A 27,243-nucleotide genomic window follows, 5' to 3' on the forward strand; every position below is an offset into this window, starting at 1 on the left:
GAGACTTTTACCTTTAAATACCTTTCCCCTCCTTATGCCTCTATGAACAACAGACGTGAAAACACGGGGGTCTGTTGCGTGCACTTATGGGGTATACTTTTATTTGAAAATGATTTTGCAGCCAGCAAAATGGATAACCTTATGCCTTCACAGATAAAACATGAAGGCCCAATGGAGGTAAGAAACTTTAATGGTACATATGTTGCCTCATAATCAGTCAGAAACAGAACATTGATTCACTCCTCTTAACCCACACAGGTTAAAGAGAACATTGCCAGGAGGCCTTCACTCTTCTAGAAGGGCATTGTGTGTTAGGTCCTTTTTCCACAGTTTGGAATAAAAGAGGGAATGATTTAAAATGTATCCCTCATGATAGGCTTTATAGCAGTTTCTACTGTAAAGGCTACCGTTGCACAACAGACTTTAAATTATCTTGTGAAAGTTATGTGTTGGCTAAACAGGAAAGTATCTGTGCAGCTGCTGGCACTTGTGGCCTATGAAGAAATACATCAAATGTAGATTATAAAAATTCAGTTGTAGGCGATTAACGGAAAAAACCACTTAGTTAAGTGAGTAGTCTCTTCATTTAGCTTATTCTTTGATCTATTTGATTTTAGGTGGCTTGGTTTACTGGGACCCTGGGTAAGAAGCATACTCCCAACTCTTGGTGTTATCCTCCCAATAGTCATGAAAACAGTCTCCCTGGTGTGCTGTATTCTCTCAAAGGTTTTAAATGTTTGCATGCAGCCATCTCTAAAATGTCACATGGTCTCTCTTCAACTGGGATGACAAAGCTGAAAGAAATGTGCAGCCATGAGGACACCATAACCTATAAATGACATGCTGAAACTGAAAACCCAAAACAATGGGAACTGAGAGTGGCACTAAGGCCCTCAGTTTTGGTCACACTCTCACCTAAGTGAGAACCAGAACAGAAGGGGGAATTTTTTAAATTATGGGAGGCCATTGTTTTGGACTAAGATCATGCACTAGGCCCCAACAGACTAAATCAAACCAAAGTGGGGCCGCTCCTGTTAACAACTTACAGCTACTTAATTTTCATAGTTGATGTAAGAAAATTAAGTAGTTTAGTTTGACATAATCAAACTAAAACTTTAAGGAAACACCTAGATCCTAGACCAGAACAGAGCAGGTTTTGTTTTTCTCTTATACACGGGACATTCTAGTATAAGGAGGTGCCTCTGCTCAGTCCTTATTCCTGCCTTTGCAAAACTCACTGTTCTACTGTTTCCCAGTCGTTTTCAAAACCAAATACGTATACTTATGATGGTAATAGTGACATCAAGGACTAACGTTTTGGTCAATCTCTCAAAATTGAAAAAATGACCAACAGAGGGGAACTGTTAAAGCAAAGTAAACATGGCCTGAGAAAGAGTCTGTACTTCCACATCTGAGTCCTTGCAGACAAACTGGAACCTAGTTTAAAAGGCAGACAAGACTGAAAACCTAACACAGGAGTATACAGCTGAGTCTTGGCCAATCCCAGTGGCCACACTTCAACCACTCATAGACTGCTAAGTGCTCAAACTGTGTTCAAATAAGGCAAACGCCAACCTGTAACCAATCCAGCTGTTTCTATGTCTCACTTCCGATTTCTGTACATCATTTCCCCTTTTTTTTGGTCTATAAATCTTGTTCCACCACGTGGCTGCACAGGAGTCTCTCTGAATCTGCTGGGATTCTGGGGGCTGCCCAATTTGCAAATAGTTCATTGCTCAAACTCCTTTACATTTAATTCAGCTGAAATTTTTCTTTTTTTTTTTTTTTTTTTTGAGCGGAGTCTCGCTCTGTCACCCGGGCTGGAGTGCAGTGGCCGGATCTCAGCTCACTGCAAGCTCCGCCTCCCGGGTTCACGCCATTCTCCTGCCTCAGCCTCCCGAGTAGCTGGGACTACAGGCGCCCGCCACCTCGCCCGGCTAGCTTTTTGTATTTTTTAGTAGAGACGGGGTTTCACCGTGTTAGCCAGGATGGTCTCGATCTCCTGACCTTGTGATCCGCCCGTCTCAGCCTCCCAAAGTGCTGGGATTACAGGCTTGAGCCACCGTGCCCGGCTGAAGTTTTTCTTTTAACAAGGTTTTCTTTTATCTTCTCATTTGGCTGCCCTACAATTATTAAGTCTTTCTCTGCTGCTGTTCCCACTGTTTCTGAATATTGGTTGTTGCCTTGCAATGGGCAATAGAACCTGGTGGTCCTTTAACACTGGGTTTGATTAATTTGCTAAGAAGGATTTACTGGATTATAAAAAATATTGCTGTAGGATACAGATGAACAGCCAGATGCAGATGCAGAGGGTAAGGTATTAGGGAGGTGTCTGGATGTCCACGCCCTCTCTGGGTGTGCCACCCTTTCGGCAACTCCATGTGCTTAGCAACATAGAAGTTTATCAAGTCTGTTGTTCAAGAGTTTTTGTAGAGATTAATCTCCAGCCCTAGCCTTTCCTGGAGGATGGTGGGTGAGTCTCAAAGTTCCACCACTCTAATCCTCTGTATTTCTAGGGAGTCGCCCCATTCTGAAGCTACAGAGGCCCTACTCTAAGTTAGCTCATTAGCATAGCCTAAAGGGATCATTATTAATACAAGGTACTCCTATCAGGAAATTTCCAAGGGTTTTAGGAGCTCTGAGGCAAGTATGGGGGAAAAAGACCAAATATATTTCATATTATACTATACCTAGCTTCTTCAGCAATTCATTTCACTGGTCATGCCCTTGGCCTTGAAATCATCTGATACTGCTCCACAACTGAAATTCTGAACACTACACTATCTCACGCTCAGCTTCCAGCCTCCATTCCCTTTTCTCCAGAGCCTAGTATCAGCGCCTTGCCCAACCCTGTCCTTTCCCTAGCTCAAATCTAACAGCTTCTCCTGGTTTCATGCTGAAATCTTTAATCAGCCTGGATTCTACAGCACATTACTTGAATTACTACCTTGCCCTTCAACAAAATCCAACCTTCAGCCAGTCCTATTATCTGTGTCTTCCACAATCACATCTCACTAATCACTGCTAACAAAAACAACAGAGTAAAATAATGCCAGCATACATTGATAGTACATCATCATATCTCAGACAGGCTCTATCTGCTCTGTGACAGTCCATGACAATTTCTGATCAGATTCCTCTCACATTCCTCTCAGAAACTATTCCATACCTTTCCAGATCTCTTCAAGCCTCGAATGTAAGCTGACCATATATACGGCATCTAAGTCAGATCATGACTCTCCTCTTTTTAAAAGTTTCCCATTTTTCTTTGATTAAGAGCCAAAGTCCTTAAACTGTCAGACCAGGTCCTAAGTAATCCGTACCCTCTCCACACGCCCCTATCCATGATCGCATCGCTCTCAGTGTTCTTGCTCGTTCTGCTCCAGCCACCCTGGGCTTGCAGCTCTGCCCACAGGCTGAAAAGTGCTGCTTTAAGACGTTTTGCAGTTCCCTGTCCTTGGAACAAGTCGTTCTCCAGATACCTACATGGCCAACTCCTTCACCTCCTACAAGTCTTTGTTCAATTGCCACCTGCTCTGTAAAGCCTACCTTGACCATCTTATTTAAAACTATAGCACCACTCCTTTCTGGCCCCAGTATCCCAATCTTCCTTACCTTGCTCTCTTGGTTTCATTTTTCCTACACCACTTATCTTCTAACTTCTTATGTCATTTACTTATTTATTATGTTTGTTACTTATGGTCACCCAAGAGTAGAGTTTTTTCCCTGCATCCCAGGTGCCTAAAACTAAGGCTTGCTGGCACACAGGAGGCACTCAATAAATGTTTGTTGAGGGAATAATTAGATGAAACTATTCCCTCCTCCCCTTGAAAGTGAACCCAAGTTATTGACCCCATTTTCCTTGTATTTTTCTACTGCTATTCTCTTTCCTGTCCCTTCAACTGCTCACTCCATCAGAAGTGCCTGTGCAAAGATTCTGTCAGTGAGAAATCTAGCATGGCTGACTCCATCGTGCTGCCAGCCTCACTTGCTGGCTGTCTTCGCTTGTTCCTGGGTACAGAGCAAGCTAACCAGGGGAGGAATTTAGTTGACAGTTTAACTTTGAAGCCAAGATAATATCCCTCCCTAAAACCGATGCCCTCCTCGTTTGGGGACTGAAATTGCCTTTGTAAAACTAATGAAACGCCACAAGATTAGGATTATGGGAGGGGCCTAAATTCTGATTAAATGTAGGCATAGTTTCCTTTTTCCTTTTTTTTTTGAGACAAGGTCTCACTCTGTTGCCCAGGCTGGCGCACAATGGTGCGATCTTAGCTCACTGCAACCTCCACCTCCCAGGTTCAAGCAACTCTCCTGCCTCCGCCTCTCGAGTAGCTGGGACTACAGGTGTGCGCCACCGTGCCCAGTTAATTTTTGTATTTTTTGTAGAGACAGGGTTTCACCATGTTGCCCAGGCTGGTCTTGAACTCCTGAGCTCAGATGATCTACTCACCTCAGCCTCCCAGAGTGCTGGGATCACAGGCGTGAGCCACCACGCCCGGCATAAATGTGGGCATAATTTCCATAATCCCTTATTGTTCAGGAGTCATGGGGCCAAAGGTCACCAGATGTGTGACTTCCCTAATGGTTTCTGTGGATAGCATCACTATTGTAAAACTTAAGATTGGTCTTCTTAAATATTTTTTTATACTCACCCCACCTGGACTTGTGACTCATGACTCAACCAGTCCTACTGCCCCCATCCAGAGACACGCTGGGCACCCAAAGACCGTTCTCCACATCCTACGATTTCATCCTCAACGCAATCAGCAGCATCCATCCCCTAGTCCTCTGCCCACCAAACAATCCTTGAAAAACCCTAACCTCTGAGCCTTCAGGGAGACTGATTTGAGTAATAACTGTCTCCTGTATGGCCAGCTTCACATTAATAAAATTCTTTGTGTACTCCAATAGCAAAGTCTCAGGGAACTGGTTTTGTCTGTGCAGCGGGCAGAAAGAACTCATTGGACAATTACACCACTGGCCTCTTTCCTTCACTGCTGTATAGACACGCCATCAAGAAAGCAGGTCTGTATGTGATGTGTGCCCAATTTCTCTTCTTCCTGTTACCAGCAAAGTGTCTTAAAACAACAGCCTTGGCCTGGCATGGAGGCTCACACCTGCAATCCCAACACTTTGGGAGGCCAAGGTGGGCAGATCACCTGAGGCCAGGAGTTCGAGACCAGTCTGCCAACATGGTGAAACCCTGTCTCTAGTAAAAATACAAAAATTAGCCAGGCATGGTGGTGGGTGCCTGTAACCCCAGCTTCTTGGGAGGCTGAGGCAGGAGAATCCCTTGAACCCAGGAGGTGGAGGTTGCAGTGAGCCAGGATTGTGCCACTGCACTCCAGCCTAGACAACAGAGAGGCTCTGTCTCAAAACAAACAAACAAAACAAAAACAAAAACCACCACAAAACCCAAAAACCAAAGAAAAAAACAAAACAAAAAAACCAGCCTCCTTTTTTCACTACCTCCCATACCAAAATGCTATTAAAACCAGCAATGAGCCTCTATTGATACCTTTCAGGCCTTTCGTTCTGTTACACATAATTAACCCTCACTACGTGCGTCCTACCTGTTCAAAGTTTTTCAGACTTCCCTTTCTATAGCTCCAGCTCCTTTCTTCTGGTTTTCTTATCATGGAGCTGCCTTCCTGGTCGTGGGAATAGGCTCCTTTTTCTCTTAACTCTGAAAGCAGGCTCTATACATTTTATCTGGGCAATAACTTTTATATCCATTAGGTGATGAACCCCCAATTTATGCTTCCTGTCCAGATCTTTTTCTGACTCTCAGCATCCACCTTAAAACTGGAATAGGACTTAGCCACCTGGATTGCTCAATATCTTTTGTATCTGGGTAACAAAAGATCCTACTGGTACTCAATGACTACCTCTTCCTCCCACTCCCCAAATATGTGCCTCCTTTGGAGCCCAAGTTGTCCAAGACAAAAAGCTATATCAAAGTCAGCCGAGGATCTTCCTATTCCCTTGTACTCAGCAATTTATCAAGTCTCCTAAAATCGGTACTGTGGAGAATACTGAGCAAACTAGAGAAGCAGTGTAAGAATACAGAGAAATGGCCAAGAAGATGAAAATGACAAAGAAAAGTCCACAGATACACAGATTCAAAAGAGATCTTAGGTTCCTAAAACTGTTATTAGAAAAATAATGGTGAAAAGACCCGAGACTGCAAAATCAACAGGTTCAACATGTTTAAGGCAAATTAAATTCCTTACATGAACTTAAATTATAAGAAAAAACATATTATTAGGACACAGGAAAAACACCTTGTCTTCACAGACCTATCATGCTGGCCTTGGACTTTTCAACTTTATTACGAACCAGAAAACAGCAGAGCAATTAATTGCAGAATTTAAAGAGACAAGCTTGTAACCTAAAAATTGTAAGAAATTTTAATTTAGCAGTCATGTTAAAGACATTTTCAAATATTTAAAAGCTGCCAAATCCTACACACACTATATGATCTGAATATTTGTGTCCCTCCACATTGGAAGTCCTAACCTCCAAGTTTTATGGCATTGGGAGGTAGGGCTTTCGGGGCAGGTAATTAGGTCATGAGGGCAGAGCGCTCCTGAATGAGAATAGCGGCCTTATAAAAGAGACTCAAGAGAGCTCATGGACCCTCCATCACCTCCAGGTTACGGTGAAAAGAGGGCTGTCTGTGAGCCAGCAAGTGGGCCCGCACCAAACCCCTTTATCTGCCAGTACCTTGCTCTTAGACTTTCCTGCCTCCAAAACCATGAAAAATAAATTTCCACTGTTTTTGAGCCACTCAGTTTACAGTATTTTGCTACAGCAGCCTGAACGGACTCAGACACCACATATCCTTCCAGAGAAAATTATTTCCATCGATAGAAGGACTCAAAACTAAGTACTTCAAAACACGGAAGCTGCTATATACAAAGGCTGATAGCGGTGCGCGAACCTGAGAAAGGACTGATAGTGCTTGTGGACCTGGAACAGGCACGTCACCTACTGGGGTAGCTCATTTGCCGCCCGGCTTTCCTCCAGCCCAGCTCTATCTTCCGTTGCTACAAACCCCAGAGATGTTAACAGCTAAGATGCTCAGCTCCTGAAGGGATGACTTCGTGATACTCTTGTCTTTACTTACAAGTTTGAACCATATACCTGTAAGAAAGCCTCTTTCCTTACAGCACAACTTTTTTTTACCAATAAAAATTTAACTTTTTTGATGTTAAAACCATTACCTTGTCCCTAAAGCATAAATTAACTTTTGCTGTTCTTGCCTGATATGAGTCTAGAATGTATGTTTGTATGTTGATACATAAATTCAACATAACTTAACATAACTTACAAAGTCCATACCTGAGATGTTATGTTCTGCCACTATCATCCTTTATGGCCTTTTGTCCAAGTTAGCATGATGTATTCCTTCCATTCTTAGTCCCCGTCTTCCTTACTACTGACTGAAACCCTCTCAACCTCCGGAGTACTTCTTAAACTAGTAAAACTCACAACAACACTTAAATCGCCCCATGTGTACATACATACAAGTAATCCTCAATAAATGTAAACATGTTAATTAACAAAAATCTATTTGCCGTTTCTGAAGGTAACGCCTGGTGAGTGAGCACAGACCATTAAACCATGTCTGAGGACAGAGGATGCAGTTCCACCTCTTTCCTGTCATCACAGGGAAATGACAAGGATTTCTCCTCCTGCCTCTGCCTCTCAGGTAGCATACCCCAGCACTGGGCCTGAAATATTTACTAAGCATCTCCCAGTTGTTCAACATTACTCCAGGAAATTTAACTCTTAGTTTTCTCAACTAAATTATAACTCCTCTAGGGGTACAAACCAGGGGATTTTCTTCTATATCTTCAGAGTACCTAAAATCTACCAACATAAAACAGTTACAAAAGAACTTAACGGTGCAGCTCTTCACTGACCCCTACCAAAGGGTGGACAATACACAGAACTGTAACCCTTTAAGCACCTAGAACAAATTAGTATAATATATGTTTTCACTGTCTTTAAGTAGTTTACAATCTAGTTGGAAAACGGTAATTAAATATTCCAAGATAGGAGACATGTCAGACATGAGTTACAAGTTTATAAAACATTCTATGTATTAGGGGGAAAAAGAAAAGGCTAACTGAACTGCAGTGGTCAGCTGAAGGCTGCAGGATACCTTTGAAAGCCCAACTTCAGAGCATTGGAAAAGAAGATGGAAAGTCACTCTAGGTAAAGTGGAAATGGTACTCGGAAAGGCACGTAGTGTCAATATGTAAACACGGGCCTTTTCAGGGTAATGAGAAATGAGGCTGGAATTCTAGAGGATTTTTTAATTCCTAAGGAGTAACTGATGTTTTGAGCAAGAGAGTGATATGATAAAAGCAGGTTAATATACAGCAAGAAGGATAAAGTGAACTCAGTTGCTTCTGAAACTATATTTTACTTTGTAGAGAAATCTGCTCAAAACAATTATCTGGCTGTTCAGTCTTCTTTGACCTTGGATTTTGTTCACAGGAGCCAGCTGAGAACTAAACTGCATGAACTTATTTTAGATCCTAGATTACTGCTTTCTGTATTACATGTAATTTTGCATTCTTTACCATTACCTTATGCATACACCATTACAGAGTCACCAAAAATATGAGTCTGAACAGCTGGATAAGAAATAATTCATTATCTTGGGGGATATAACATCCCATTATTGATTTGGTCATTCTCTTACTCTTAGAAGCTTTGATTGTCCCCAGTTTTAATGCACTATAAATAGGATCCTCATACATAACATTTTTGTCCATATTTTAAGTTCTTCAAGAAATTCCTATGAGTAGTATTACTAGGTTACTGAAGATATAATATATTGGTTACTGGAGATAGATAGATATATACATACACACACACACACACGTACACATCTCCAATAACCTAGTCATATAATGTATAGATATAATCTCATATATAAATATTTATTTACTGTTTTAGAGACAGGGTCTTGCTACTTTGCCCAAGCTGGAGTACAGTGGCTATTCACAGGGATCCCCACTACTGATGAGATGAAAGTTTTGACCTGCTCAGTTTCTAGACTGGGCTAGTTCACCTCTCTTTAGGCACTCTGCTGGTCCTCTGCTCCAGGGAGGTCACCGTATTGATACCGAACTTCGTGCAGACACCTGCTATCAGCACTGCACACTACAGCCCAGAACTCCTGGGCTCAAGTGATCCTCCCGCGTCCCCACTAGCTGAGACTACAGGGGGACATAACTATTTTTGAGGTACTTAATATAACAATTCTTTAGCCCTGATTCTAGTTTGATAGATACAGCCTCAGAATAGTGGAGACAGGATTATATCAAACGTATCTGTGATTGCACTAATACATATTCAACTATATTCCCTGGAAAGTTTAGCATACTCTACTAGAATGACAAACTGAGCAGTCACTTTCACTCTACTGTGAGAATCATTATCATGGGTATGTGACCACCACGTAAAGTTGTTCACATTACAACATTTTCCATATTCTGAACTTCGAGGTATCATCAAAGTTGCACAGAGTTATTACATAACAAAAAATAATTTGTACTTTCTTAATGGAAAAAAGAATATTTTTAAAAACTTAAAAAAAGATATTTTTAAGTCCTAAGTAGTATCAAACGTTATATTCAATCACCTCAATATGAATGAATTCCTATTTCCCATTTTGGCTAAATTTTAGATCCTATAATCCCCAACATAAGATGAAAACCTAGTAAAGTAGGCACTATCCTTGTTTCCACTGCGGTTCAACGCTTACACAAAAACTTTACCTGAAACAATTTAGAGCAGCTCTGTTCAACAGATCTTTCTGAAATGATGAAAATGTTCTGTATCTGTGCTGTTCAGTAAGGTAGCCACCACACACAGGTGCCTACCCAACACCTGAAATATAACTAGAGTCACTTAAGTACTAATTTTTCTATTTTAATTACTTTAAGGTACAATAGTAACAAGTGGCTGACGGCTACTGTATTAGAAAACATGGCTTCATAGTATACAGAAAGACTTCCACTTTAAGATGTTCTATAGTTACAAAAAAGAACAATAGATAAAACAGTGTTAACTAAATTACTGGTTAGATGAGATAATGGAAAGTGTTGGCTGCCTACTAAGCATCTACTCCCCTCTTCCCTCTTCAGAGGCCCTGTTCTGCTCAGGTGGCTGTCTACCTGCGCCCCCAGCTCCAATGATGGATCCCGATCAAAAGGATAGGGCTCAGAGCGTTGTGTGGCTGGCTGACTCTTACTGGTCCAGGGGTGGGCATGTGACTTAGGAGAATCTAAGGATTTTGAGAACTTATATTCCATGGTTTGGGGACCTAATTCTCTCTCCCAAACTGACGGACAAAGAAACATATGGATTCTGGGGGTTCTGGCAGCCACTCTGTAACCTTAAAGAAACTGACATGGTTTGGCTCTGTGTCCCCACTCAAATCTCATCTCAAATTGTAATCCCCACGTGCTGAGCGACAGACCCGGTGGCAGTGATTGGATCGGGGGCGCGATTTCCCCCTTGCTGATCTCAGGATAGGGAGTTCTGAGATCTGATGGTTTTAAAAATGGTACTCTCCCCGGTGCCCTCTCCCTGCCTCCTGCTGCCTTGTAAAGAAGGTTCCTGCTTCCCCTTTGCCTTCCACCATGATTGTAAGTTTCCTGAGGCCTCTCCAGCCATGCCCAGCTGTGAGTCAATTACACCTCTTTTGTTTATAAATTACCCAGCCTCAGGTAGTATTTTTATGGCAGTGTGAGAATGGACTAACACAGGGAGTCAGCCTAAGGACAAAGCGGACATGGACAAAGCAGAGCCGAAGCTCTGAACTAAGGCACTGGAGTGCTCTGCTTGTGGACTTCCTGTTACTACGTCCCTCTTTATTGTGAACGCCAGTTTCTGTTACTTGAGGCGGGGGTGGACAGACAGCATCCAACACTCTAAGGCTCTCCAGAACGCAGGAAATACCATCTGCCCTTTCTCACATTATGTTAATCCCCCCAAGCAATGCTTACGGCATGGAGTCTTTCAGACTTGAACTGATAAAGGATCCTTTTGAAGTAGAGATTAGTGCCACCTGTTACCTACATTCAGGTCTAAGTTTTGTTTGTTTGTTTTTTAGAGACAGAGTGTCACTCTGTTGCCCAGGCTAGTCTCAAACTCCTGGGCTCAAGTGATCCTCCCACCCCAGCCTCCCAAAGTGCTGGGATTACAGGTGTGACCCACTGCACCCAGCCCAAGTCTAAGTTTTGAACCTCACCACTGCACTGCTAACTGTAAAGCAGGGTTTGTAGATTTATTTGAATTCTAAAGCACTTTGGACTTATGTTGGTCAGCTGCGTGACACTGTGAAAAGAAAGGAAAAACTGAATGTTTAGAAATCTACTATCAAAAGTCTGCCAAAAAAATAAAGCACAGAGAGGTGAAGAAGAAGAAGATACATTTTGAATTATGGATTGGAGAGCAAAAAGCATACTCCAGTGAGTCCTTTGGTAACATGAAAGTTACTAATCAGCATGAAAACTGCAAGGGCCCAATGCACCGGAATGTCAGGTTTAAAAAGTTGTCTCATAGGCTCAAGAAAAGACTTGTGGTACAGCAGACCACATGGTAGAAAAGACGGAAAGGACCCCATCTTCGCAGACTGGAGAGACAGTCTTCTGCTGGCCTCAAGGAAACAAAGTGCCATATGCTGAACTGGCTATGGACAGGGTCGCATACAGGGAACAGCCCTAGTCCCTGAGGGAGGACACCAGTCAACAGGAAGAAGATAGCACCCTCACTCATGCAGGGAGAAGACAGCACCCTCACTCATGCAGGGAGAAGACAGCACCCTCACTCATGCAGGCACAAATGATGAACTGTGCATACAACCTGAATGAGTTTGCAAACAGGTTCTTCCACAGTTGAACCTCCAGATGAGAATGCAGCCTGCTTGACACTTTGAGATGCTCAGCAGCAAACCAGCTAAGATGTGCCCATACTCCTGACCCAGAGAAACTGCGAGACAATAAACCTGTGTTGTTTTAAGCTGCCAAATTTGGGGGTAATTTGTTACACAGCAATAGAAAACACAAGCCTTCTCTCCTAAACCTTCCCAACCATTGCATGAGTAAGGATTATTTTCATCTTCTCAAAGTCTTCGTTAGGGGGACTACAAAAATGGCAGGCCATACAGACCCTGAGTACAACTGTATAAAAGCAGCAACCTTAGGTTTAGTCACAGTTGTCTACATTAGAACTACAGGAAGACTTGGAAGGAAACTAAGAGGCCCCCTAGTACCATTCTTTATGTTTACAGATAAGGAATGCAAGGACATGTAATAGTTCATAACTTGTTCCAGATCACATAGCTGATTAAAGGCAAAAAAAAAAAAAAAAAGAAAAAGAAAATAGAACTGCTAATCTAGTGAATTTCCCACATCTTCACAAATTGCTCATATGTATAAATTGTGTCTTTTCCCTGAAAATAAAGGATTGAGAGCCAAACTATAAATTTCATTTCTATCTCCTACATGAAAATCAATTGTAACACAAATTTATTGTTACTAATTAACTAAAACATGCTTAGCAATAGGAATTCACTTGATAAATAAGCTCTATGCTTGCTAAACCAAAAAAAGACATATGAGAAATTATACATATATTTTACACGAAGTAAGCTGCAATAAAACCTGTTTCAGCTTGGCTTTGGTGAAAAATACCAGCATCCTTCTCTGTGGGGTTAACTAGTTTTGTCAGTGTTTACTGTATCAAGCATATTTCAGAAAATGTGATTTGATCATCAGAGTACCAGAAGCCATGTTGCAATAAAGAGCTCTTGTATTCTGGGTCCAACTTTAAAATATGTGTTTTTAAAAACCTGCATTTACAGTGATGAAGATGGCAAGAAAAGTGAAGTAAAAACTTGCATTTAGAACTTGACATAAGTCTGCTTTATTTTGTAACGTGTGCCACACAAATAAAATTTTTCTGAACATTATATACAACATTCATTTGGCAAACACTACATTGCAGGCCCATCACTGTTTATCTAATTCCTCTAATTTTAAGAAATGACTCAAATTACAATGCAGCTTACTAAGCAGCCCAAACTGTAACAGGAATTGCAGTATTTCAAATAGCACGGAAGAGTTACTCTAATCCATGCTTACGTTAAAAATCAAGGACTCCAAATAAAACACCATGTTTAATTCAATTTATCAAGTCCAAGAAGTCACCAAGGCAATGTAAAAGAAGTAACAATGGGGAAGCCCTAATTTTTAAGTCTGCCTTGAAAACAAATCAGTGAGACTTTCTAATAGAACTCATCTTGCCATCGGCATCCACAAAATCTGAACCACCTACCTCCCACTTCTCCACGAGGATCCCTTCCTAAGGTCTGATGCCTCTTCCCTCACCTCCATTCTTTGCCCACTGCTGCACATGCTTAAAGCCCAGCTACCCTTTCACCCACAGAAGTTGGAGACCACTGCTACCCTGGTTAATTCTCAGAAGTAATAAACTCAGAACCTGAAAGCACATAATGCCTACATAATTCACTATTTCAAACTTCTGCTCTGCTTTACATGAATCCAAAAAAAAAAAAAAAATCACTCTATGTTTTTCTGCTGTACCAAGGCAAAGAAATTCTACAATCACATTTAAAGACATGGACTAATGACTTCAAGACATCGCAGTAGCAGTTTCAGCTGTGTTAAGAGAAGCTAAAAATTAACAGGTTCTGTGCTAAGCACAATGTATCATCTCATTTCTTCTGTAAAATCGCTCCATGAGGACATTAAAACACAATGTTTGGTCACTTACTCAAGGACGACATACTTAGCAAATATAACACAACCAGGATTTGAACACATGCCATCTGCTTGTGCTCTTAACTGCTGAAACATTCTAGTCATTTTTCTAGCCAGGTTGCATAACTTGGTGGCCCATGGTTAAGCGTGAAGTTTCTACGAAGCCCAGTAACAAGCCCAAAAGCTGTTTCTTAAAAGAGCGGTTACCTGCAAAGGATGGAAAGGCTTTGCTCCAAAATCCCAGGATCTACACTGTAATTATCTCCTACAGGGCCTGCCAAAGGTTCCAAACAGCATTTCAGTCTGCCACTGACATTTCAAGCACCGTAAGATCTGCTGGGTCATATGGCCTGAGAGGCAGAGCAGTTTGCACAGCAGCCTGTAGCTGTGGCAGAGGCGCCTTTTGTTCCGGGATCCACTCAAAACTAGCAGCATTTTGGGTCACTCAGTGAACAACCTGAAGTAGCACACCCAAATGAGGAATATGTCACCTCCAAAATCCAAAGAGGCCCACCAGACCTTGCTTCTCTCTTTTTGTTATAGGTGGGAACACGCCCTACACCACACCAGTGGACCCCTAGAAATTTCACTCAAGGCCGGGCGCGGTGGCTCAAGCCTGTAATCTCAGCACTTTGGGAGGCCGAGGCGGGCGGATCACGAGGTCAGGAGATCGAGACCATCTTGGCTAACACGGTGAAACCCCATCTCTACTAAAAATAGAAAATTAGCCGGGTGTGCTGGCGGGCGCCTGTAGTCCCAGCTACTCGGGAGGCTGAGGCAGGAGAATGGCGTGAACCTGGGGGGCGGAGCTTGCAGTGAGCCGAGATCGCACCACTGCACTCCAGCCTGGGGCACAGAGGAAGACTCCGTCTCAAAAAAAAAAAAAAAAAATTTCACTCAAGTAGAAGGACCCTGAACGTTTGTTGGATTTATTTCCCGCCCTCTGACATGCAAATGTCTTACCAGTAAGTCAACAGTAGTTGTTCCTTCTTGCCCACCAGGTCCAATCAGCACAACACCATCAATGTGATGGGCCAGGATGATGTCTTGTGGAAAGGAAGGGCAATCAGGGTCTCTGTCTGTTTGCTACAGCTGCTGTAATAGAGAACCACAAACTGAGGAGCTTACACAACAGAAATGTATGTCTCCGTCTATGGGGTTAGAAGTCCAAGATTAAGGTGTCAAAAGCATTGGTTCCTTCAAAGGGAGTGAGGAAGCATCTGCTTCATGCCTCCCCCCTTGCTCCTGATGGTTTGCTGAAAATGTGTGACATTTCTTGGTGTTCCTCTACTTCAGTTTCACATGGCACTCTCCCCGTGTGAATGTCTGTGTTCAAATTCCTCCTGTTTACAAGGACACCAGTTGTGTTGGATTAGGGGCCCAGCCTACTTCAGTATGACCTCATCTTATCTAATCACATTTTTAACTACCCTATTCCCAAATAAGGTCATACCCTGAAGTAATGAGGGCTAGGAATCCAATATACAAATTTTTAGAAGACACAATTCAACTCGTAACAAGATCTCTGTGGTCTAAGTTATGATACAGTGTTGGAAAGTTGATATTTCCGAGGGAGGACAGTGAAGGTGTATTTCTGGCTTTGTCAGTTGAAAGAAAACTGCTTTTAGTGATCTTTACTAACAGACAGTAAGACAAAGCATGCAGCAGATCAGTAACTGCATGCCAGCTACTGGGGGACAGGTTCTCAAGTAAAGAAATGAAACATGGAACAGCGGCTGCAATTAGTCACCACTCAGTTAAGTTCATGATAATCCACTGTCATTTTCCAAGATCAATCTGTTTTCTGCACAGGCCAAATAGGAGGGCTGAATGCGAATATGTCAGGAATCATCACCTGTATCCTTAAGTGCCCCAATCTCTGCAGTTCCTCCGGGAATGAGGTATTGCTTTCGGCTTCCTACCCCTCCAGGAAGAGGCAGCTCTAGTGGCTTTTATTTGGCCTTTCTTACCACAATAGCCCTCATTCCACAGGTCTGGGAACCAGTGTGGGGATTCTGCCAGTTGCTGAGTATTTCTATACCAGTTACGCATCCTGAAACGAATATGCGGACTCACTGTGAGGAGGACCTGGATTAAACCTCTACTGACCACCTAACCTCAACAAGCCCCTAGTCTGAACGGTGGGCCAAAACGACACTTTGAGAGTCCTGGAATTAGTGTCAGTTCAGAGTTAAGTGTTCACTAATCCATGAGAAGTCTATTTCCTCTTCTCCAATGCACACTTACCCTGATAAGCCATAGGCCCCTTCGGGAAACGCTGAGAAAAAAATTAATGGTATAAATTCTTGGCAGCACAATGGGGTCCGTCCTCAAAAGGATCCAGCCTCCCCTCATTCAAGGGGTTCTTGGTCTGTAAAATGACTCAAATCTGGGAACTGATTGAGGGACCATGACTCTTTCTTTGGTAATTAAAGTAAGGCTTCCATTCACTTGACCTAGAACTCTTCTGCTTACCCAGATTAAGTCAGAATTCAGTAGACTGCCCATCGAGTTCTCTTCTAGGGACACCATGACCACCTACCCAACGCCACAGGACTCCCAAGTCAGGCTGTTCAGATTGCTGCTTTGACTCCGCTGTCCCCCATGATGGCAACACACCCACTTAGTCTTTGGTGATCACATGGCCCCACCACCCGGGATCCAACCATCCCTGCTGCCGTTAAGGACCTGCAGTCAGTGGCAGCAGCTTTCACTGCAATCTCTGACCGGCAGAGAAGAGCAACCCCAGAGCTCTTCACAGGTGCCTCAGGAGAACCAGCAACGTCTTACAAGGTAACTACCTCAAGGGACATCATTACAGGTTCTTCAGGCAAAGCAGAGTTAATATCCTCAAACAGAGGTGGAAGAATTGCTTCTATTGGCAAAAAAGAGTAAAATTTAGAAGTTTAACATCCCCAACTTCATCAGGATTTTCCCATATGGCCCTATTCCAAGTGTGAGGATCCCATTCCTTCCCAATCGATGCCTCATTTTAACAGCAGACCAAGGTGAAGAGGGGACTCAGTCAGACACTCACACGGGGAGACGCCGTGTGAACTGAATAAGAGCAGACCAAGGTGAAGAGGGGACTCAGTCAGACACTCACACGGGGAGACGCCGTGTGAACTGAATAAGAGCAGACCAAGGTGAAGAGGGGACTCAGTCAGACACTCACACGGGGAGACGCCGTGTGAACTGAATAACAGCAGACCAAGGTGAAGAGGGGACTCAGTCAGACACTCACACGGGGAGATGCCGTGTGAACTGAATTCAGCAGACCAAGGTGAAGAGGGGACTCAGTCAGACACTCACACGGGGAGACGCCGTGTGAACTGAGTTCAGCCACCTACAGGGTGAGCCTCGGACTTGGTCTCCACCAACCGCAGCTCTGCAGCTACAGGAGACACGGGTTCTTCAGGGCAGACCCAGAAGCTTTTCGGGTCACTCATGTGGAGCTTCAATCGGGAATTTGAAGCCTTCAGCTTTTGCCCTTTTTTTTTCTTTTTCTTTTTCTTTTTTTTTAAGACAGTCTCACTCTGTTACTCAGGTTGGAGTGCAGTGGTGTGATCTCGGCTCACTGCAACCTCCGCCTCCTGGGTTCAAGCGATTCTCCTGCCTCAGCCTCCCCAGTAGCTGGGATAGTCCTTTTCTTTTCTCACTTTACCCAGCAAAGTTAAAAGCAACCAGCCTATCTTATTATACTCATTAATTTGATTAAAATGTTCTAAGGTATCAAACACCTGATCATTCTGAATCTTGTCTATAAGCACGAGTGGGAGCATTCAAGCGTGATCTTGTGCGTATCTCTTGCCACATCACACCATGGACTACCAGCACCGTCTTTTCCACTGGGAACACTCATTATTGCCTTTAAATCTGATCAGTCAAGAAGACCAGTTCCGGAAACACTATCATCAATTCAGAAAACTCATCCTTAAGATTCTGCTCACTAGAAGCACTCTCAGCACCCAAATTTGAATCAGTCAGGGCTCTCCAGAGATACAGAACTGATAGGAAAAAATACATAGATGTAGATAAAAACATAAATATCTTCATCTATATATAGACAAATATAGAGATACTGGTATTTTAAGGAACTGGCTCACACAATTGTAGGGGCTAGAAACTTCAAAATGTGTAGGGTCATCTACAGACAGGAAACTCAGGCAGGAATTGATGCTGTAGTCTTGAGGAAAATACTGTCCTCTTCAGGACACCTGTTTTGGCTTTTTTGGCCTTCAGTTGATTGCATGAGGTCCACCCACATTATTTAAGGTAATATCCTTTAGTTTAGGTCAGCTGATTATAGATGTTAACCACGTCTTCAGAATACCATCATAGCATGAACCAAGTTAGTATCTGATTAAATAACTAGGTATTATAGCCTAGCTAAGCTGACATAATAAAACTAATCACACACAGTATTACTCAACAAAATCTTATTTCCAACTGAAGGAAAAACCTTTTAAACAATAATATTTTATTTGCTCCAGAAAGGCCACGAAATTTTAGTAAGAACACTTTTCTGAGTGGACAGAGGAAAAGTCCTTCATTCAAAACCATTTGGAGGAACAAAGCTGCCATGAACCACCTCTCTTCACAGAACACTATCTTAGGAAACTGTAACATTGTATCTACATTTTTAAAACAATCTCTATGTTTCAAAAATATGATCTCCAACTCTACAACAGAAATCACACTTTAAAATTATACCTCTGACAGAAGTGCTCTCACTTTCTTACAAATGGGTTGAAATAAATCCTACACGTCCTTTCCTTGTCTTGGTGGAGCTCACATTCCAGCAAGATAACATCCTTATCTAACTATGTTCTCTCTGGACATAATAACCCAGGCATTAAGAAGTATCAAAACACTTTCTGAAAATCTATTTGCTAGGCAACTTCCAGTTCTGAGTATGACCTTCTAGCCAGCACTGTTTCATTATTAGCAGAATCTGGTCAATCAGCCAGACTGCCTGGGTCCAAATCGTGATCCCACTACTTACAAGCTGCATGATCTTGGCCAAGTTACTTAACCCTCATCTGTAAAACACTCATAATTATACCACTGGGTTCAGTTAGAATTAAACGAGGGCAAATGAATAAAGCACTAAGCTCAAGTATTAGCTATTATTATTTTAATGTCTGGAAAACCAGAGATTACTCAGGTACTCAAGTATTCGCTGTTATTATTTTTTTATTACTAAAAAAATTTACTAAATTTTTTTACAATTTAAAATTTTAAAAGGTACTCAAGTATTAGCTATTATTATTTTAATGTCCAGAAAACCAGCGATTACTCAGGTAATAAGAGAAAAATGACACTAATGGTAATTTTAAAATCATTTTTATCTGGCTCATTTACTTCTTACATTAACTGCTTTCAAGAATCCTTCCTCTCTCTTCTCAAATGAATTTACATAACTTCTAGTTTTATAAAAACTACAAAATGTAATCTCTATATATCCCACTATCGTGGAGTTTTCATAAACACATAGTTAAGGGGCTTTTGATCAAATAAAATTTTTTTGTTTTGATTTTTGAGACAGACAGTCTCGCTCTGTCGCCCAGGCTGGAGTGCAATGGTGCAATCTCAGCTCACTGCAACCTTCGCCTCCCAGGTTTAAGTGATTCTCCTGCCTCAGCCTCCTGAGTAGCTGAGATTACAGGCACGTGCCATCGCGCCCCGCTAATTTTTGTATTTTTAGTAGAGACGGGGTTTCACCATGTTGGCCAGGCTGGTCTTGAACGTGATCCGCCCACCTCGGTCTCCCAAAGAGATGGGATTACAGGAGTAAACCGCCGTGCCTGGTGTTTAAAAACATTAAAACATGCTTTTAAAAGTCTAAATTACATTCATTTTCTGTAAAATTACAACAGCAATTATCTCAAGAAACTTAAGCATCAGGACCAGGGAATGTAATTGCCTGGTTCTAATGCTTGGATACTGTCAGGCCTCTGAGCCCAAGCCAAGCCATCGCATCCCCTGTGACTTGCACGTATATATAGGCCCAGATGGCCTCAAGTAACTGAAGAATCACAAAAGAAGTGCAAATGCCCTGCCTCGCCTTAACCGATGACATTCCACCACAAAAGAAGTGAAAACGGCCGGTCCTTGCCTTAAGTGATGATATTAACTTGTGAAATTCCTTTTCCTGGCTCATCCTGGCTCAAAAAGCTCCCCCACTGAGCGCCTTGTGACCCCCACTCCCGCCCGCCAGAGAACAACCCCCCTTTGACTGTAATTTTCCTTTACTTACCCAAATCCTATAAAACGGCCCCACCCTTATCTCCCTTCGCTTTTCGGACTCAGCCGGCCTGCCTGCACCCAGGTGATTAAAAAGCTTTATTGCTCACACAAAGCCTGTCTGGTGGTCTCTTCACACGGACGCGCACGACAGATATGCCTATAATGTATTCGATCTTTAAGACCTTCACCTTTGCAATTGTCAATATTCATGAAATGAAATTCTCAACTTAGCTCATTTCATATAATAATACAAGCAGTCATCTGAAATTGATGGTTCATCCCTATTTGTGAAAAACAGGCCTCATTCTCGGTTCAAAGTTTGTAAGGGGTCAACAACCTCAGATGCCCACAATTTACAAGTGATTAGATTGGAAACTACAACGCTGCAAATGCTGCCTTCCCCAAAGCCAGGTCCATTCATTAATATATCTGTGCCTACTGACAAGAAGGCAGGCTGGTAAAGCACATTTTCAAAGCTGTTTTAAAGGGATCAATTTTGGTAAAGAGTAATTCAAGACGGATTGTAAAGCTGCTCACCCTTGGAAGGTGGGGACTTGACGCACGATGTTAACATGTACACGCATCAATAATCCACAGGTAGTTTTGACCCTGATCTCAGGTTGAAAGTCCTCAACTATGGAGCTTTCGAGTTTCAGCACAGTAGGCGCTTTCACTCCCCAGTAGAAATCTGGGGTGATGGCCAAAAAAAGTGTGTTGTCTCCCCCAAACCACACCATGCCAAGTTCAGCCAACGCAGAGTAATGCACCCTTACGTATTCGTCAAGAAGAGGTACAGTCGGTCCCTTTTCTCAAAACCTAACAGGTGAGAATGGCCTCTTGTGGCTTCCCAAATACGGCGGGAAGGACCAATCTGCCAGCTCCTAACAAGAAATTGCTAATTTTTAAAACCACTCTGACCGCGGGCGCTTCCAGACCCCTCCTCAACCGGCTTCCGAGGAAGAGAAGAGAAGACGGTGAAGGGTTACAGCAGAGCAGGCAGAAAAACAGTCCCAAAGCAAGATTTGCCAGGACACTGGCTCAACCCGGAAGGGCGGGGGAGCCTCTCTGGGCCGGGGGCGGTGGGGTCTGCGGCTGTGGACGACCCCAGTCTGGCGGTCATACACTGCCGCAGTCCGAAGAGCGGCGCCCGCAGAGCAGTTGCCGGGTTCGCGCCGCGAGTCAGCTCCCGGACACACGCCCAGGGTTGAAGGTGCCCTCTAGACCCCTCCCGCTGCCCCCAGAGGCCTGGGGCCCAGGCTACCTCTTAGGACGCTCGGGCCGCCGCTTCCCGCCGCGCGGGCTGGACCACAGCTCCTCGAACGCCACGGCAGAGTTACTCAGCAGAGGACCCCGACCGAGTGCGGGTCCGGGTGCCAGAACCCGCGGGACTCAGCCGGACGCCAGCCCCCTACCGCCTCCGGCCCGCCAGCCGCGCCCACTAGCAACGTGCTCGCGACCGCCCGTGCCCTCTCAGCGAAGCCTCCGCATGCCGCGCGCGGCACGTCGGGACTCGTAGTTCCGGCGCGGAGGACTTGCGTCGCGGCACGCTCGCCTGAGCGGCGCCACGTGACCCCGCACCTCCGGAAGTGACGTGACCAGACACGCGTGGCGCGGGCCGCCGTTTCCGCAAACAGAATCGCGTTTGGGTGTGCTGGTGAGTGTGACGGCTGGAACTCCGGCCCTTCGTTTCTTTGTGTTTATTCCCCGGCTGCCGTGGAGCGGTGGAAATGGCGCTCCCGCTCCTGACATGGGCTCACTTCGATTAGCCCTGTGCTTCACTGGCCGCGGCGTGCGTCTGTCGCCTTGTGTCCGCAGTCCCAAGCAAAATGGGAACTGCTTGGGGTGGGCGGGCGCTGTTGCTCCTCCAGACTGAGCGAGCCCGGGTGGGAGAAGAAGCCCGAGAGCTGTTCCAGCTCGCGCCCCAGGGCCCTGCTGGGGAGGGGCGCGGGGTCCTCAGGTCTGTCTTGAGCGGCGCCTCGGAAACCTGAACCGGAGCTTGAGTAACAGGCCGCGCCAATGACGGAGGGGAGAACTTGGCTGGAAGAGTCCGTCTCGCCTCGCTGCGTCCTCTCGGGCCCGTAGTAGAGGGTCAGGCGGCTGGCTTGGGGCTTAAGAGCTTATCCCGCGTGGGCTTTATCCCCGCGGCCCTGGCGGCCCGTTCGGTCCTACCCCGAGGAACTGAAGTGACGCAGAGACTTAGCCTGCTCCGGAGGTGTGGCTGGAAAGCCAGGTCGAAACGTCCGGGTGGTTATTTATCGCGTATCCATCTCGATGTCAGTCGACCACCTCTGGAAGGTTTCTCCCGAGGATTCTGAGGGACAGCTCTCTTTCCTTTGGAGTGTTTTCATTATTCCACTTTGAGTTCGGTTTGTTCCCCCCCATTTGTTAAATTGGTACATAGAAGTTGCACATATTTGGAGGTGCAGGTGATATTTTGATACATGCATACAACGTGTAACGACCAAATCAGGGCAATTGGGGTATTTGTCATCTCAAACATTTGTTTTCTTTATGTTGGGAGCATTCCAATTTTTCTTTTAGCTATTTTGAACTACACAATAAGTTACTGTTAACTGTGTCCACCCCACCGTACTATCAGGCACTAGATTTTATTTCTTCTGGGGTTTTTTTGTACCCATTAACCAGTTTCTCTTCTTCATCCCCGTCTTCCTGCTACCCTTCCCAGTCTGTGGTAACCACCATTTCACTCTTTACCTCCACAGTTTTAGCTCCCACTTGAGTGACAACATGATATTGTCTTCATGTGCCTGACTTATTTCACTTAACATGATGACATCCGGGTTGATCCATGTTGTTGCAAATGACAGGATTTCATTCTTTTTAATGACTCATATTCCATTGTGTATATGTGCTACATTATCTTTATTCATCTGTTGATGGACACTTAGGTTGATTCCATATCTTGACTATTGTGAATAAACTTGAGACTGCAGATATTTCTTGGATATACTGATTTCCCTTCTTTTGGATCTATTCCCAAATTTGCAAAACTATTCATCGGACGGGGATTAACCAGAATATAGAAGAAACTCATCTCAATAGCGCCAGTTCTATTTTTTGGTTTTTTTTTTTTTAAGAACCTCCATACTTTTCCCAGTATGTAAATTAGTGGCTTGCTAATTTACATTCCCCCTAACGGTGTACAAGTGTTCCCTCTTTTCTGCATCCTCATCGACATTTTTTTTTTTTTTTTTTTTTTTTTTTTTTTTGACGGAGCCTTGCTCTGTCGCCCAGGCCGGAGTGCAGTGGCTTGATCTTAGCTCGCTGCAACCTTTACCTCTGGGTTCCAGCGATTCTCATGCCTCAGCCTCCAGAGTAGCTGGGATTACAGGCGCACATCACCACGTCCGGCTACTTTTTGTATTTTTGGTAGAGATGGGGTTTCAGTATGTTGGCAGGCTGGTCTCGAACTCCTGACCTCAAGTGATCTGCCCACCTTCACCTCCCAAAGTGCTGGGATTACAGGTGTGAGCCACCGCGACGGCCTTAGTATCCATTTTTTAAAAGTCTTTCTGATAAAAGCCATTTTAGCCGAGATGAGATGGTATCTCATTGTGGTTTCGACTTGCATTTCCCTGGTATTACTGATATTGAGCATTTTTTACATATATACCTGTTGGCCATTTGTGTGTCTTTTAGGAAATGTCTATTCAGATCTTTTGCCCATTTGTAGTAGGATTGCTTCTTTTTTTTGCTATTGAGTTGAGTTTCTTCTATATTCCGGTTGTGAATCCCCTGTCAGATGAATAGTTTCGCAGATACTTTCTCGCTTTCTGTAGGTTATCTCTTCATTCTTGTTTCCTTTGCTGTGCAGAAGTTTTTAGCTTGATATAATCCCATTTGTCTGTTTTTGCTTTTGTTGCCTGTACTTTTGAGGTCTTACCACAGAAATCTTTGCCCAGACCAGTGTCTTGAAGCATTTCCACAATGTTTTCTTCAAGTAATTTCATACTTGCGGGTTTTAAATTTAAGTTTTCAGTCCATTTTGATTTGATTTTTGCATATGGTGAGAGAGAGTGGTCTAGATTTCCCAGCACCATTTTTTGAGGACACTGTTCACTGTGTACGTTCTTGGCACATTTGTTGAAAACAAGTTGGCTGTAAACATGGTGCTTGGTTTTAAACATTCTTACTCATTTTTGTGGTCATCTGGAATGCTGTGTCATTTCTTCTGACCTAATTGATTATGTTTTTATGATGTCACATCTGTGATACCATAAAAGTAAGTGACATAAGTAAAATTCATGCTTAAATCTCGATACTAATTTTAGGTAATAATTATAGCTAAAGATAAGTCACATTGCTTTATTTGAATTTAAAGCCAATTTCCATTAAGAAATCAATGGCAGAGGAGGAGAACTAGGAATTTAATAAGTTGGTAGCCAATTTTTCTCGATAATCATTTTAAGTATTTGTTCTGAAAATTACTTTTTTGATTTTTTGTTGTTGTTGTTCTCTCATTCAGTTCTATTTGGTACCTCTTGGTATTTTGTTACCTCAAATGGTGGATCATGAAAGCTAATAACCCTTGAAATCCTTACCCATTCGTAGTGACTTGTTACCCATTCCTTTAAGCAACTTAATTTTTTATTCTTTTTCGTTATCCAAAAGGCTTATTTATTTATCTATCTATTTTTAGCACAACACAAACACTTCCTTCATGAAAAAGCTTTTTTTTTTTTTTAAGGGGGGTCTCACTTTGTTACCTAGGCTGTAGTGCAGTGGCGCAATCACAGCTCACTGCAGCATGGACCTCCTAGGCTCAGGTCATTCTCCTACTTCAGCCTGCTGAGTAACTGGAACTAAGGCATGTGCTACCATGCCAGGTATTTTTTGTAGAGACGGGATTTTGCCATGTTGCCCAAGCTGGTCTCTAACTCCAGAGCTCAAGCAGTCTGCCCACCTCGGTCCCCCAAAGTGGTGGGATTACAGGTGTGAGCCACTGTGCCGAACAAAAGCTTAACATTTTAATAGTGGTATGTAAGCTATAAACATCTTGAAAACATAATTTACCTTGAGCTTCTCTGTAGTAGGAGGTCACTAAGTTTGTTGAATGACTTGATAAATCAACCACCGTAATTCTTAACCAATAGATAGTTCAGTTATTTCTCTCTCTTTCCCATCTTAATGTAGGTCTAAGAACATATTTGAAGGAGACTTAATGGTCATCAAACTGCAGGCTGAGTCTTGAAACTTGTCTAAAGTCATTTCTACTCTCTCCACTTTCTACCTAATTGTGAAATATGATTTCATTATGAAACCATTATGAAATATGATTTCAGAAGTTCTTGCTGTAGAATCCCAAACTTTTTCTGTTCTTGATGCCCTTAGTGTCCATAGGCCAAAAGAAATGCAACAGTTCCATTTATTAAGTAGTTTACCCCAAAGAATTTGAAAGTATTTGTGGTCTAACAACTTTATGTCTGTTTAAAAAAATTAATACACATAAATTGGGGGGAAAGGTAATGTTTGTGTTTTATTCTTAATTAATCACAATCCCTTGCTAACATGATGTGTGAACCTGTTGGGTACTGTACAACTTCAAGCCTCGAAATCAGATAGGCACCGCCAACCTCATTTCCTGTTTCACCTTGATTTTCTGTGATACCAAAATCTCAGCTTCACAAAGTCATTGAAAGGTATGTAGTGCAGTCTATTCAGTTGGAACTGTGCTGCACTTAAAGCTGGTAGTTTCTGTGATATCTTCCACGTTACGTCCTGTGGTGCTGTTTGTTATGGTGCCAACCATGCAGTTTGGGAACCAGAGTTATGGAGTAAGGGTCAGAACTGAAATGGAGCTAGTGCATGTGTATCCCCACTTCATTCATCAGCTTTAATGCCAACAGTGACTTTTATGAATAAGATTATAGAATTACGGGGGGATTATACTTAGTATTACCATATTCAGAAATTCGTACATAATATCGATTAACATTTTTTAGTATTCTCTCTACAATGAGATTTTTTAAAACTCTTAGTTGATCAAATTTTTTTTTTTTTTTTATCAAATTCTAGTTAAAATTATTTTAGGCCGGGTGCGGTGGCTTACGCCTGTAATCCCAGCATTTTGGAAGGCCGAGGCAGGCGGATCACCTGGGGTCAGGAGTTAGAGACCAGCCTGCCCAACATGGCGAAACCGCGACTCTACTAAACATAGAAAAAATTAGCCGGGCCTGTTGGCAGACGCCTGTAATCCCAGCTACTCGGGAGGCTGTGGCAGGAGAATCGCTTGAACCCTGGAGGCAGAGCTTGCAGTGAGCCGAAATCACGCCATTGCTCTCCAGCCTGGGTGACAAAAGTGAAACTGTCTCCAAAAAAAAAAAATTGTTTTAAAGTCTTAGTGTTTACAAGTAATACCAATTTTTTGTCATTCTAGTGTTGGTTCATGAAGTTTTACCATCAAGTCAAGCAATCATAAATGGCAAATTCTCCAAAAGCAGAGGAATATGAAGAGATGTCTCTTGAACAGGCAAAAGCGTCCGTGAATTCTGAAGCAGAGTCTTCGTTCAGTGTTAATGAAAACACAACAGCTTCTGGGACTGGGCTTTCTGGAAAGACTTCTGTCTGTAGACAAGTAGACACAGCAGGAAAGAGAAAAGAGTTTGAAGATGATCTTGTAAAGGAAAGTTCTAGTTGTGGGGAAGGCACTCCATCCAAGAAGAGAAAACTTGATCCCGAAATTGTCCCAGAGGAAAAAGATTGTGGTGATGATGAAGGCAATTCAAAGAAAAGAAAAAGAGAAACTGAGGATGTTCCAAAAGATGAATATTCTACTGGAGATGGCACTCAAAATAAGAGAAAAATAGCACTTGAGGATGTTCCTGAAAAGCAGAAAGTATGTTCAGTGTATTTTCTTTTACTCGGAATATGTAAGTCTGTAATGTGGAACACCTGTGCAATCATACTGATCTTTTTACATAATCTTAATAGCGTAAGAATGTTCTGTTTTTAATAGATGTGGTCTTAAGACAAAGGAGGCTTTTGACTTTTATGATTTCTGTTAAGGCGAAACGTCTCCTGCTAATGAGATAGATTTTTTAGTTTTTGTTTGGTTTTATTTTCTAATGAGATAATCTTTATCTTATTTTAGAATCTTCTTTATTAGAAACTTTTGTTTTTCCGAGACAGAGTCTTGCACCGTCGCCCAGGCTGGAGTGTGATG

At 43.0% G+C, this 27,243-nt stretch overlaps 2 protein-coding genes across 8 annotated transcripts in view; one reads left to right on the top strand and one right to left on the bottom strand.

Moving 5' to 3' along the window:
• Positions 1-21,492, bottom strand: part of LOC105478943 (family with sequence similarity 210 member A) — a 63,410-nt gene extending 41,918 nt beyond the window's left edge. The window contains exons 1-2 of one of the 4 annotated variants that reach the window (XM_071085769.1): positions 21,322-21,474; positions 14,775-14,903 (exon numbers count right to left, since the gene is read on the bottom strand). The gene's annotated coding sequence lies outside the window, so the exon portion shown is untranslated. Of the gene's footprint in view, positions 1-14,774; positions 14,907-20,597; positions 21,241-21,321 lie in introns of those variants that run through there. The other 3 variants (XM_011736699.2, XM_011736697.2, XM_011736700.3) reach the window with 3 other exon arrangements.
• A 108-nt stretch (positions 21,493-21,600) lies between these two features.
• Positions 21,601-27,243, top strand: part of LOC105478945 (RNA guanine-7 methyltransferase) — a 39,706-nt gene continuing 34,063 nt past the window's right edge. For 2 of the 4 annotated variants that reach the window (XR_011617184.1, XM_071085739.1), the window contains exons 1-2: positions 21,601-21,714; positions 26,458-26,916. Coding sequence is in view for 3 of the 4 variants with exons in the window: in XM_071085739.1 (XP_070941840.1) it covers positions 26,500-26,916 (417 nt within the window). In the remaining variant the exon portion in view is untranslated. Of the gene's footprint in view, positions 21,715-21,780; positions 21,850-25,499; positions 25,721-26,457; positions 26,917-27,243 lie in introns of those variants that run through there. The other 2 variants (XM_071085740.1, XM_071085741.1) reach the window with 2 other exon arrangements.

The sequence above is a fragment of the Macaca nemestrina genome, chromosome 19 (genome assembly GCF_043159975.1).
Source record: "Macaca nemestrina isolate mMacNem1 chromosome 19, mMacNem.hap1, whole genome shotgun sequence".
NCBI lineage: Eukaryota > Metazoa > Chordata > Mammalia > Primates > Cercopithecidae > Macaca > Macaca nemestrina.